Raw genomic sequence first — 14,166 nt, 5'->3', positions numbered from 1 at the left:
CACTGCTAAGAAATAAAGTGATCAACAAAACCAGACCCAGAGATGATCCAGATTTTAGAATAACCAAACAAGGACTTTAAAATAACTATAATTAACACGTTAAAGACTCTCATGAAAAAGGTGGACAACTCTCATGAACAGATGAGAAATTTCAGCAAAGAGACAGAAACTCTAAGAAAAAGTCAAATGAAAATCCTAGAAATTGTTTTAAAATACAGGAACAACAAAAAATATTATCTCAGAAATAAAGAATTCTTTTAATAGGCTCACCAGCAGACTGGACACAGCTAAGCAAAGAATCAGTGAACTTAAAGATAAAACAATAGAAATTATTCAAACTGAAATATAATAGGAGAAGGAAAAATAGAGACCATCCAAGAGCTAAGGAATAATTTCAAATGGTTCAAATGGTCTCTCTTCAAATATTTTTCTTCTCCATTCTTTCTTCTCCTTCTAGGACTCCAGTTATATTAGACACAGAGGAACAAAGATAAAAAGTAGAGTACACTTCTCATCAGGAACTATCAAACCAGAAGACAACAGAATGACATTTAAAAAAAAAAAAGACTGAAAGGGAAAAAAATCTGTAAGAACTGAAGGTGAAATGAAGACTTTTTCCAGAAAGAAAAATGCTGGGAGAATTAACTGCCGACAGACCTGTGCTACAAGACATATTAAAGGAAGTTCTTCAGACAGAAGTATACTACTACATGGAATCCCAACTCTACACAAAGAAATGAATAACAGTGAAGATAAACATAAGATATATTTTCTTATTTTTAATCACACTAACATTTAGTCAGATTTAAAAATAAGTTACTGTTTTTGCACTTGAAACCTCATTTAACATAGAAGTTAAAGCTGTGTTGGATATTTAATTCTGCTTCTTAAAAAAGAGCAAAAACACTAGATTTTAAATTTAATTCTGACACCTTCAAGAGCTACTTTAATATACTGCCTCTCTTAAAGCTAATGGCAATACAGTTTATTACCCACTTAAACTAAATTACCCTTTCACTAGATAATTATGTAATTTTAAACCATAAATTACAGTACTCATCATTGAATAGTAAAATTCTTAGAAAAACAGGTTTTTAATTTAAAACAATCTGAATATCAATTGCTTTAAAGAAATCAGGTTAAGCTATTTAAAATAGTTCAAAAAAAATGCTCTATATTTAAGCTACAGCATTATCTTCCTAAGGATGTCATTCAGTTTGTTCTTCCTCATAAATGACTAGTTATCACTCAGTTAAAAAATATAGGGTTTATAAGTCAGAATCTGAATCTAATTATAAAATTATAACAGATTATGCAATAGTTTCTATTGTTATTACTTGTCTGCCCTCAAGCATCTTAAATTACATGTTTGATTTAGTCACTGTCCTTAACTCAGCAAATGATCTCATGATATAACATTACAAAAAGATATTTACACTGAATATTGAAAAATGAACTTTTTACATCAATAAACGAACTTACAATGAAATACCTAATAACAAATTCTTAACATGAATGGCAGATCAGAAAATAAAAGCACCACCAGAAAAACAAAGCAAGCAATGCACAAGCATGTCAAGACAGTCACACCTCAGGTATTATTATTTTTTTAATATATTTTATTGATTTTTTACAGAGAGGAAGGGAGAGGGATAGAGAGTTAGAAATATCGATGGGAGAGAAACATCGATCAGCTGCCTCCTGCACACCTACTGGGGATGTGCCTGCAACCAAGGTACATGCCCTTGACCAGAATCAAACCTGGGACCTTTCAGTCCGCAGGCTGACGCTCTATCCACTGAGCCAAACTGGTTAGGGCACACCTCAGGTATTATTGACAGTAATCCTGAGGGAGCGGTTTATACCGAATGGGGATTAAAAAAACAAAAACAACATAATTTCAGAACTTGCAGGGATCTTCAGATACTGAATTCAATTTCTTAAACCAAATTTTAAGAAGGCCTGCCCTAACTAGTTTGGCTCAGTGGAGAGCGTCGGCCTGCAGACTGAAAAGGTCCCAGTTCAATTCCGGTCAAGGGCATGTACCTTGGTTGCAGGCACATCCCCAGCAGGAGGTGGGCAGGAGGCAGCTGATCGATGTTTCTCAATCATCAATGTTTCTAACTCTCTATCCTTTTCCCTTCCTCTCTGTAAAAAATCAATAAAATATATTTTAAAAAAAGAAGAAGGGCCAAAACCGGTTTGGCTCAGTGGATAGAGCGTCGGCTTGCGGACTGAAAGGTCCCAGGTTCGATTCCGGTCAAGGGCATGTACCTGGGTTGCAGGCACATCCCCAGTAGGAGATGTGCAGGAGGCAGCTGATCGATGTTTCTCTCTCATCGATGTTTCTAACTCTCTATCCCTCTCTCTTCCTCTCTGTAAAAAATCAATAAAATATATAAAAAAAAAAAAAGAAGAAGGCCTAATTATAAGAGCTATTAAAAGGTATTCAAACACCAAATATTTTCTAGGTCCTAAACCAAAACCTAACTAATTAGCATATTAAAACCTAACTAATTAGCATATTAACATATCAATTCTTAAAAAAGAATTTTCTTAGTTTTAAAGAGTAAAGAAACAAGTTTCTATGAAAATATAAATGTTTTTCTTAACTCAGTAAAATCTCTAAACTTTTTCTCAACTCATTAAAATTTCTAAATCAGCTTTTAAGACATTGTATGCGGGAAACGTATTTCTAGAGCGCGGGACACGAATTAATACGTTTTTTATAGACTAGCGGTAGAATGCGGGTAACGTATAAATACCTAAACTAAAGTTATCGTAATTTTACTGAACATTGCCATTTGCGCAAAAAATTAGCAAAAATGGCCTGCGCCACCTGTTAGCGCGCAATAAAAACTACCCGCAAACAATGTCTTAATATGAAAGCTGTGGGCATTAGGTTGTATTATGAATGAGAAAACCCAGGCCTCGGAAATAGGTGAGTTGTCTTGAGTACAAAGGCTAATTAGTAGCATTCAAGGATAAAACTCAGGTTCTTCACTTATAAACTCAAGGATCCTAGTGCTTATTTAAACTCTTTATTTGCATACAGAAATCTAGCAGAACCCAAATTATACTGGGGGGAGGGGAAATTACAATAACTGCTCATTATGTATGTATTTACATAAACAGTGTTAATGTTTAATTCTCCCATATACTTCAGATTTAATATAAACAGCCTAGAGTTTTAAAAATGCTATTTCGTAAGCATTATCCTCTATAGCTAATTTACACTAATAAAAGAGAAACATGCAAATTGGTGTCACTCTGCTACACCCACAAGCCACGCCCACCAGCCAATCAGGAGCGAGTATGTAAATTAACCCAACCAAGATGGCTGTGCCACGGAGCTGGAGCGAGCAGGAGGCTTGGGTTGCCCCCAGCAATGGAGGAAGCCAAGCTTCCCACCTGCCCTGGCCAGCCCTGACCTCTGCTCAAAGATACAAAGTTTAAATTACAAAAGATAAATAAATCCCAGATACCTGCTTCCCTCCGCTCAAGGAGGCGCTGAAAAAAAAAAAGGAGGGGCTGGGAGCTTGGTTTGCCGGGGGCTGTGGCCAGCCTGCAAACATCCATCAGCCCCTCACCCAGGCTGGCCAGGCAGCCCATTGGGGACCCCCACCCTGAAGGGGCTGTGGCCAGCCTACAGCCATCAGCCCCTCACCCAGGCTGGCCAGGCACCCCAGCAGGGACCCTCACCCCATGGGGGCATGGCTGGCCTGCAAACAACCACAGGCCCCTTACCCAGGCCACCCCATGCCCCAAGGGAACCCCCACACTGATCCAGGATACCCTTCAAGGCAAACCAGCTGGCCCCCACCCGTGCACCAGGCCTCTATCTATACTAATAAAAGGGTAATATGCTAATTAGACTGGGAGACCTTCCAGGAGACCTTCCGGATGTTCTTCTGGACAAAGCCATGGTGGCAGGGCTGAGGTAGAGATGGTTAGAGGCCAAGAGGGGAGGGCAGTTGTGGGTGATCATGCTGGTGGGGGGCGGGGCTGTTGAGTGTAAACAGACCAGCAGGGGGGCCAGTTGGGGGCAAGCAGGCCGTCAGTGGGGGGGTCAGTTGGAGGTGATCAGGAGAGCGGGGGGGGGCAGTTTGGAGTGAGCAGGCCAGCAGGGGGGCAGTTGGGGGCGAGCAGGCCAGTAGGGAGGGAAGGTGGGGGTGAGCAGGCCAGCAGGGGGGTCAGTTGGGGGTGAGCAGGCTGGCAGGGGAGGTAGTTGGGGATGAGCACACTGGCATGGGGAGCAGCTGGGGGTGACCAGGCTGGCGGGAGGGGGGGGGGCATTTAGGGGCAAGCAGGCTGGCGGCAGGGGGAAGCAGGCAGGCAGGCAGGCAAGTGAGCGGTTAGGAGCCAGCAGTCCCGGATTTCAAGAGGGATGTCCGACTGCCAGTTTAGGCCCAATCCCTGTAAACTGGCAGTAGGACATCCTTCAAGGGGTCCCAAATTGGAGAAGGTGCAGGCTGGGCTGAGGAACACCCCCTCCCCTGTGTACGAATTTTGTGCACCGGGCCACTAGTCTATATAATAAAGAGCCAGGATCATAATGACTGATTATGACCAAAGGCTCAACCAGACCACAGACCAGAAGTCAGTGCTGGGTTGCCATGGTGACCCAGCACTGACTGGGGCTGCTGCAGGTGCCCTGACCCAGACTGACTGCCTAGGGGGCTGTGGATCAGGCCTGGAGAGAGGCCTGCAGAGAGGGGCAGAGTCTGATCCATAGCCTTTGTGGCAGCCATTGATCAGAACTTGCCTTTCTTTCTCTCCTGGTCTGGCTAACAGCTGCACCTCCATTTCTCTCCAGGCCTCCACCAGGGCTGTTGATCAGTCCCACCTTTCTGACCAGGCCCAGCTGATAGGCCCAGAGATGCTGACTAGCATAGAAACTGACCAATCAGAACAAAATCTAGGTCAACTGTGAGGAGCCAATGGCTGCCTAGGAGGTGGAGCTTTTGATGCTGACTGGCATAGAAACTGACCAATCAGAACCAAATTGGCCATGAGGGCAGTTAGGGGTGATCAGGCAGGCAGAGGCAGTTGGGGGTGAGATCAGGCTGGCAGGGAAGGGCAGTTGGGGGCGAGACCATACCGGCAGGCAGAGGCAGTTAGGGGCAATCAGGCAGCCAGGCAGGTGAGTGGTTAGGAGCCAGCGGTCCCAGATTGTGAGAGGGGTGTCCAACCCCCGAGAGGTACCCAATTGGAATGGGTGCAGGCTGGGCTGAGGGAATCCACCCCCTCTGTGCACCAAGTTTGTGCACCGGGCCTCTAGTAGTTCATTGAAAACATTTTTAAAAGATATATGATTTTAATGCTAAAAGTCACTTAATAAAAACTGGTTATAGCATCCTCTTGGAAATAACTGGATCATTAATATTGATATTTTAATAAATTTTAGCTATCCTAAATACTCCATATTAAAGCGCATTATATATCTTACATACTTACAAATTGATTACTAAAAAACCTAATTTTTTAAAATCAGGTGTTCCCAAGCCTTGAACCCTCAATAACAAAATTACCTGAAGAGCTAGTTTAAAAGGTGGTTTCCTAGCCTCTGTTCTCAAAGACCCTAATTCCATAGACAGAGGCTGAGGCCCTGGATCGGTACCCTTAACCAGCCCCAGGTGATTCTAATATGTAGCAAGGTTTAGAAATCCTGCGGATTAAAGTGATTCATGGGAGGGAATGAAAGGAGAATTTGATAATGAAAATCCAGTTTCACATTACTAATGAAAACATCTTAGTTGGACAGATATTCAAGTAATACTTTTAAATTTAATCAAGTCCTGATAGTATTCCTGGTCCATCCTACAGGCAGTTCATCTTTCCTTTCTCTCCATCATTCTTTCTCCACGCTCTACCTCTTCTGTTGCCTTCAAAACCCACTACCTGGTTCTCCCTGAACTCAACAAGCCACAAAAGAATTACTTAACCTCATGGTTAGTCCGTGTCTTTAGCCCATGAGCTCTTTAGGGACCATGATTGATATTATCATCTTTATCAGTATTTACCAGAGACTGACATGACTAATGATCAAGAAATATCCAATAAGATTAACCCTTAAAAATGCTAGACACTGCATTTTAGTATAATTCTTCAATGTATCAAGATGGGTTTTGCTTTTTTCTAGGCACCTGTTTCTCTTAGATCAGTGGTCGGCAAACTGCGGCTCATGAGCCACATGCGGCTCTTTGGCCCCCTTGAGTATGGCTCTTCCACAAAATACCAACTTTTGCGCATGGGCCACGAAGTTTCGATCGCACTGTACATGCGTGCCCACATGTGGTATTTTGTGGAAGAGCCACACTCAAGGGGCCAAAGAGCCACATGTGGCTCACGAGCCGCAGTTTGCCGACCACTGTTTAGATACTTCATCCCCTTCACCCACTATGTTACCTATAGTCTTCCCATTCAGGGCCTCATTCCCTACTCCCCATACCAGCCGTGGGCAAACTACGGCCCGCGGGCCGCATCCGGCCCGTTCGGCTGTTCTATCCGGCCCGCGGAGCCGAAAGAGCGGAGGGTTCTCTTGCTCTCCCCTCCGCTCCTTCACCAGCAGCAGTGTTAACATGTATTAGTTCACACAAACACTCCATCCATGCTTTTGTTCCGGCCCTCCGGTTCAGTTTAAGAACCCATTGTGGCCCTCGATTCAAAAAGTTTGCCCACCCCTGCCCCACACCTACCTCCAGGACTGGGGCAGCCAGGCTCTGGGAGGCCCCCAATGATCCTGATCTGGTACAGTCCCCTGGACAACATACCAGAGTTGTGTGACCAATAGAGTACAGCAGAAGTGATGGGATACCACTTCCAAGATTAGATCATAAGAGACCCTATGAATTCTGTTTTGGTTTCTCTCCCTCTGACCACTCACTACCACGAAAGCCATATTACAAGCAGCCCCTGGATGCTTCCTACCAGCAGTCACATGAAAGTGCCTGGAAGTGAGCCAACCCTCCAGCACAATCAGGTCTGTAGAGATTGCAGTCCAGGCTGACAGCTTGACTGTTACCTCTGTAAGACGATGAGCCACAACCAGCAAAACCATTCCCAGATTCCTGAGTATTAGAAACTGTACAAGAAAATGAATGTGTTTGGTTTTAAACTGGTAAATTCTAGGGTAATTTATTACTCGGCAATAAATAACAAATACAAAGATTTGTAAATTCATACTTACTCACTACAACATAAACTTCTAAAAACAGTCATGATGTGGTATGGTATCTCTGACAGTTATTACAATGTTTGCTGAATTGGATTGACTGATAATTTTCCAAGTCCTGGATTACGTATTTTGTAAGCAGGAACAAGATATTGTCTAAAACAGTTTCTCTACTTTTAAAAGTGGAATCAATAATGGTTCCTTACCTCACAAGGTTATTATAAGGATCCAATAAAATAATATTCATAACTGCCTCAGAACAATGCCCACCACACTAAAAAGTGTTAAGTGTTGTTAACTACTAAAAGTAAAATGTCTTAAAAGGAAATGCATCACTCTCTTTCCTTAGTATTGAAACCCTAAAAATGAATTTTTTAATGTAAGAATTATCTACAAGCCATGTCAGGATTATGAAATAAACTTAGAAAACTGATTTACCTTCAAATATTAAGATAGAATATCAAATAAAAGAAGATACTGGATATGTTAAAAAGGTAACACTAATTAATCTAGCAATCTATATTCCCCAAAACTGTTTTCATTTGTCATAGTCATACTACAATAAGTTTATAACATGCTCCAAGACTCCATTACAAGATTATATTATAAGAACACAAGTAACTGGATCCAGGTAAAAGTATGGTTTTTTGTTTTTTTGGTTTTTTTGTATGAAATTTGGTGGAAAATCTTTTTCTATTTCCAAGTTTCATCTACTTAGCTAAGGTCACTGGAATTTAATAGTCTAATGAGAACTCTCTCAAATGTGTTGCTACTGCCACTGTTCACTCTTTGATTTTTGTTAAAATACTTAGACATTAAAAATCCATAATTAGCTCAGCCAGCATGGCTCAGTGGTTGAGCACTGACCTATGGACCAGGAGGTCACAGTTCGATTCCTGGTTAGGACATGCCTGGGTTGTTGGCCCTATCCCCAGTAAGGGATGTGCAGGAGGCAGCTGATCAATGATTCTCTCCCATCGTTGAGGTTTCTATCTCTCTCTCCTTCTCCCTTCCTCTCTGAAATCAATAAAAATCTATTTTAAAAAACACATAATTAGCCTATCACAACTGAACTAAGCCAAGATAAATTTATACCTGATACTTAACTACTAGTTAACTATTAAATTGTCAAAATCATAGCTTACATAGTCCCAAGACTTATCCAGAAATTGCTTTAGATTTAAAACATGTCATCTGGACCTTAGACTTGGTATTGCCAGAGGATATGGTTCAAAGATAATGAAATGGGAATTTTTAAAACCTGAAGATAAAAATTCTAATTTTTGAAAAATTACAGTAGCTTCCCTCACAATAAGATATACAACCTTCCAAAAAGCAAACTCCTATAAAGTAAAAATCATACCATCACTTATTAATTGGCTCTGTAACACAAAATACAGAATTTTTTTCACATCTATTTCAGAAACAGCTAATTTTGGAGTCCAGCACAATACTGAAAAGAAGTACTTGTTTTTAAGGCTACATTTACAAAACAGAAATACCTATAAGTGGAAATTTGAAATACTTTTATCCACATAAACTCACCTCCAATAACAGAGCCGTTAGGAAGAGGAATTAAACTTAATCGTAACCTAGGATACAAAATAACACTGAGAGAAGCAAACCGACTTGGGAGCACGGCTAACGGAAGGTGCCGGCTTTACTAGCATGTGGTATAAGCAATTCCAGACACCTATGATAGATAGCAATTATTTTCCCTCTTTCTCTTTTTTTGCTGATAATATTAACACTACAGTGGCTTAGTAAGTGTAAAGTCTAAAAGGGAACTACAATAGTGTGTGTGTACATACTGCAAAAATGAGCACATACATTTAATATAGACACACACATATATGCACACACAGAGACAGTTGACTTTCCTTCCAGTTTGAATTCCCAGCCTCCCAATGCTTATTACCAAGAGAAAAAGGGGAGCACCTGCCCCCACATTTGCTGCTGTCACTGAGAGAAGAGACAGCTTAAGGCCAGCCTTTGCCTTTTTCCCAGGGACCAATTATCCCTTTCCCAACACCAGCCTGGATCTGTGTTTATCCAAGGGTTTAGGCATCTTGCCTATTTCTAAGTAAAAAATTCTTCTCTAAACCAAATTTAGGTCAGAACACAAAGTTGAGAAAATAAAGGTAAAGCAAAGAAAGACAGTTTATTGTAGATCATTTTTTAAAGTCAAGTAACCCATGAAACTGAAAGAGTATATATATACTGACTCTAATTTTAGATTGGGGCCAGGGTATTAGGAACAATTTAGAGAAAGAAAAAAAAATTGAGAAAGAAAGCCATTTATCTCTCTACTTTAGTAAGCTAAAGTCCCATCTAACCTATACACAGTTAACACTTCAGGAATCTTATGAATCATACACTTTGGTTACTAAGTGACAGACATGGGGGTCTCCAGATATTAATCTGCTCTATATGAAGTCCTCAATCCTAGTGTCTTCCATGAAGGAGGAAAAATAAATAGCAGCCTGAACTTCATAGGATTTCTAAAAGTGGATATATATATAAATATGAATCACTAACTTTTACACAGGCAAAAGCAACTTGAAATTTTACAAAGCACTATTATTCAATAATTCTTGCATTTCCTAATATATTTTATTAGATGGATAGAAATAAATTCCGGTCATACATTCTTGGGTTCATTGGGACAAATACTTACCAGGCTATTCTTAAGTACATTAAGATTAATCGTTCAACACACTTGCCTGAAAAAAGCCATGTGGAGTAAAAGGAAAAGGCACAGAGCTAAGGGTCAGGGAAGGTTAGTTCCAGCCCTGCCTCCATCATTAAGCAACTGTTTGATCCCCGCCATGCCCGTCACCTCGACAATGTGACATTTGATATTTCCAAAGTGAAGTCGCTGAACAACATAACTTCTAGCTCTAAAATATTAAGTTAGTTCTCATGATCACTTTTTAAACATTTATTTCTATCAAAGTGATACATACTCAAGACTGCCTTCTAAAGGTCAGTCTGTAAGATAAAAAGGTCAATAAAAAATGCAGGAGCTTCACTTATGGGATAAGATATAAAGAGAAGAAGAAAAAGAAACTTTTGGTTTGTATAAAGAAAAAAATAGAGCCAGTCTGGTGTGACTCAGTAGTTGAGCATCGACCTGGGAACCTGAAGGTCACAGTTTGATTCCCAGTCAAGGTATAGGCAAAGGTATCAGACTCGGTCCCCAGTAGGTATGCAGGAGGCAGCCGATCATGATTCCCTCTCATCACTGATGTTTCTATCTCTCTCCCCCTCTCCCTTTCTCTCTGAAATCAATAAAAATAATATTTTTCAAAAAAATAGAAATGAGAGTGTGTTCCCCCTTTAATTGGCTTTTAATAACCAGAATTCCTATTAATCAGAATTCTACAAATCCTTTACACAGTCATAGCTTAAATCCAAATCAGTCTGGCTCCTTTCTTTTACCTGCTTCTCTTCCAAGTTTATTATGATGACAAAATGCTTTCTGACTTAATGTTATCATACTTTGAAAAAAGGTAATGATATTTAACTTATTAGCTATCAGATGTAAGCAAGTTACTCTTCACTTCAATGTCTAAATGTGTAAAATAAGGGTAAACAATCTCTCTCAAGATTGTTGACAACATTAAATAAAATACATGGAAGTATGGTTAACTAGCACAAAAGCACTTTCAATAAGCATCTGTGTTTTAAAGCTTTGACAATTATCTACAAAAGTTATGGAAACACCTCATTCCCTAGTTAACAGCATATTTACTTCAAACAATGTAGTCAAAAAATAACACAAATAGAATGTTTAAATCATGGAACTGTTAGTACTATTTTTAAAATTCTGTAAATATGTATTGAGCATTTACTATGTGCCAGATACTATAATGCTAGCAAACATCCTGGAAAAGGGAAAAGAGTAGTTCTGCAGGCAAAGCCTGGGTTTTTAAAGCCTAGCTCAGCCATTTACTAGCTCTGTGATTTGGGGCAACCGAATTTACCTCTCTGAGCTTCTTCGTAAATCTAGTTTGGAGAGCTATTCTGAAGATTAGAAATAATATATGTGAAGTACCTGATACATAGCAGAAATTTTTTGTTGTTGTTTTAGGATTTGTTTTTAATAGACCAAATTTAAAAGGTGGGTAGCATATCTTGACTAATGATTAAGCTACATATGTCACCAGAACAGAGAAGGCCATAAAGAACCACATCAGAATGTTACCACTTCCAAAGTCCAAAGTGATGTGGTTCCTAACATGTGGTATACTCAACTGCTGGTGAAACATATTTCTAATCTATTTCCTTCTCCATTTTTACCTTGACAAACCATTTTGCAAACTCACACTCTACTTTTTTCCATTTATTCCCCAGGCCCACTTCAGTCCTAGTTTGGGACATTCTGCATATCCCTCCATGAAATGGCAAAGTCCTGTGAGCAACTGATGATTATTAAGATTGCACTAGGAGATAATTAGAGCTAACACTGGTCTCAAACTACTATTACTAACGTAATGGTTGACTTGCAGAACTGGAAGCTGCTAAATAATGATTAGAATCTTAAAGTAAATATTTTAAAATATTGTAAAATCCAGCCAAGAGGTAAGTTACATTTACATTTTCTCTGTTTCCCAAAGCTATTTCTTCTAAATACTCTGATAAAACATTTGAAATATACACAATGAGGCAAAACCATAGTAAAAAGGCAAAGCAGTCTATCCCTAAATTCCATCGAATCATACAATGGTCTTTATGTCAACATAGTTTTTCAGAACTAAGAACATGTTCCTATCTTTAAACCATCATGTAAGGTCAGTTTGCTCCAAGTTAAATAACCACGTATTAAAACTGAGGACATCATGAGTCAATCCAGAATTTAATTTTATAGCTTCCACATTCAAGAAAACCAGTGTCTCTAAGTCATCCTTGTGGTATATAATTCATATGTAATGAATATCCATAGCATAACAGTTATATTTGCAGTATACTCTTCCTACTCTTAGCCAGTTTGACATAATGCATTTTGAAATACTAATGTTCTATCAAAATTAGCTGTCTTATACATTTTCAAGAATCAAATCCTGGGCATGTTTTAAAGTTTTTTCTCTGAGGATAAGGCACCGAGGAGTCACCAAAATGCAAAAGAATCTCTTTCTTGTAAATACTAACCTAGAGGGTCTTTTTAAAATTCAGAACTCGGAGTATGATAATACAAGCATTTCCACATTAACAAACCCAGAAGTTTCTTCACAAAGCAAGCCCAGACATCCTATAAAAATATGAGTATTACTGCTCATTTTTACCACTATAAATTGATGTTAATTATAATGTAGTTCAGTCCAATTCCCTCCTGATAGCCTTGAGAATGAAGGGAAATGCACAAAATTATCAAATGTCACAAGCAGCAGCTTGAGGCCGGCGGAGGAGAGAGAAAGACAGACAGACAAAAGGAAATAGGAGAGAGAGGAGATATATGGTTGAAACTAAAATGCTTGCAATCACTAGACCTTGGCCCAGCCCCTGACCCACTGAAATCTACTTCATGTCATCTATCTTCCCCAAAAACAAAACGTTAACAATGGAAGCAAATTGATCTTGAGCAGGAAATTTAAGTCCTGCGTTCAGTTTGAGATTTGCCAGAAAGAATAAGAGCTAAACAGAAAAAGATCTAAACAGTAAAAAGCGGTGCGCGTGTACGCGTGTGTGCGCTAGTGGGGAAGAGGGGGTACATAAAAGCCAACTGTGCTCAAGTCTCAGCAGCGATGCTACCCCGCGAGTACTAGGAAGGCAGGGCCCTGGGCCCTCCCTCTGCCAGGCGGGAGGCGGGGGTCGTGGGTTCTCCCCCGCACACCCTCGAGACTGGGAAGCCTCTGAGTGCGGGGCGAACGGGCGGCGGCCGTCGGCGCCCCGGGAACCCGCGCGGAGTGGCTCCAATAAGACCTTCCCGGCCAGCACCTGGGACCGCGGTCTCCCCAGGAGGCGCACACGGGGTGGGGCGGGAAGGCAAGGAGCTCTTCCTCCGCTCGGGAGGAAGAAGGCGAGGGGTGGCCCCGCATCCCCGTCCCCACCCCGGCGCATCAATTACCCGTGAGGTTCCTCAGCACCGTCCCGTGGGCCCAGAGGCTCAGGACCTGCTGCACCGACAGGTTGATCATGGAGTGGTCACCCCCCTCCGCCTTCATCTTCCCTGGGGGGCGCCCGCCGCCTTCTCCTCCGGCGCCGGGGGGCGGCAGCGGGTGTGAGGCTCCGGGGGCGGCGGCGGGTGCGCGGCTCCTCCAGGCCGCCGCCGCCGGGCAAGGCTGCGGGGCGCCGGGCTGGGCGCTGCTGCTGCGGCCGACGGACCTCCGAGGGGGGCCGCTCAGCGCGTCTCCCAGGCAGCCCCCTCCCCGCCGTGGAGACATTGAGGACGGCGGACGGGGGAGGGGAGGGGGCCCGGCGCTGTCCCCGCGCGGCCCCCCAGCGAGGACGCGGTGCGGAGGAGGCCGCCGCCGCTCCCGCTCAGGGGCAGCACCGCGCCGCGGGGATCGGGCGCGCTGGGAGGCCGAGGTCACGCCGGGAGGCGCGGAGTGATGGGCAGCCGGCAGGTGCAGCCTCCGACGGAGTCCAGCTCATCACCTCCGGAGGCTCGGGAGCTCCGGGACCCGGAGGAGGCTGCGGCGGTGGCCCAGGCGGCACCTGCCACCAGCCTGCCCACCCTCCGGCCGCCGACACTCGAGGAACCGCCCCCTCCACCCGCGGCCGCCGGCGGGCCGCTCGTGCGCGCGCGCACGGGTCCCCTCCTCCCTGCCTTCGCCGGAGCGGCTGCGCATGCTCAGTCTCCCCCTTCCCGCGACCCGCCGCCCTCGGACACCCGGCCGGCCCGGAGTCCTCCTCCTTCCCCTCCCCGCGCGAAGCTCGCGAGGCCGACAGCGCCGGGAGCGGCCCGCAGAGGGGCGGAGGGAAGCGCAGCTGCGTCACTAGCGCCACCGCCGGCTCCGCTGCTGATTGGGTGCTGCCAGGACCCGCCCCGC

At 43.0% G+C, this 14,166-nt stretch overlaps 1 protein-coding gene across 2 annotated transcripts in view; it reads right to left on the bottom strand.

Moving 5' to 3' along the window:
* TMEM170B (transmembrane protein 170B) overlaps window positions 1–13,890 on the bottom strand; it is a gene marked incomplete at its 5' end in the record, with an annotated part of 40,811 nt that extends 26,921 nt beyond the window's left edge. The window contains one exon of one of the 2 annotated variants that reach the window (XM_081087588.1): window positions 13,242–13,890. In XM_081087588.1, coding sequence (XP_080943714.1) covers window positions 13,242–13,557 — 316 coding nt within the window. The remainder of the gene's footprint in view (window positions 1–13,241) is intronic. The other variant, XM_081087589.1, reaches the window with a different exon arrangement.
* Between the last annotated feature and the right edge of the window lie 276 nt (window positions 13,891–14,166).

The sequence above is a fragment of the Myotis nattereri genome (genome assembly GCF_964212035.1).
Source record: "Myotis nattereri genome assembly, chromosome: 3".
In the NCBI taxonomy this organism is placed as follows: Eukaryota; Metazoa; Chordata; class Mammalia; order Chiroptera; family Vespertilionidae; genus Myotis; species Myotis nattereri.
This window is presented reverse-complemented; position numbering and strand designations above follow the sequence as displayed.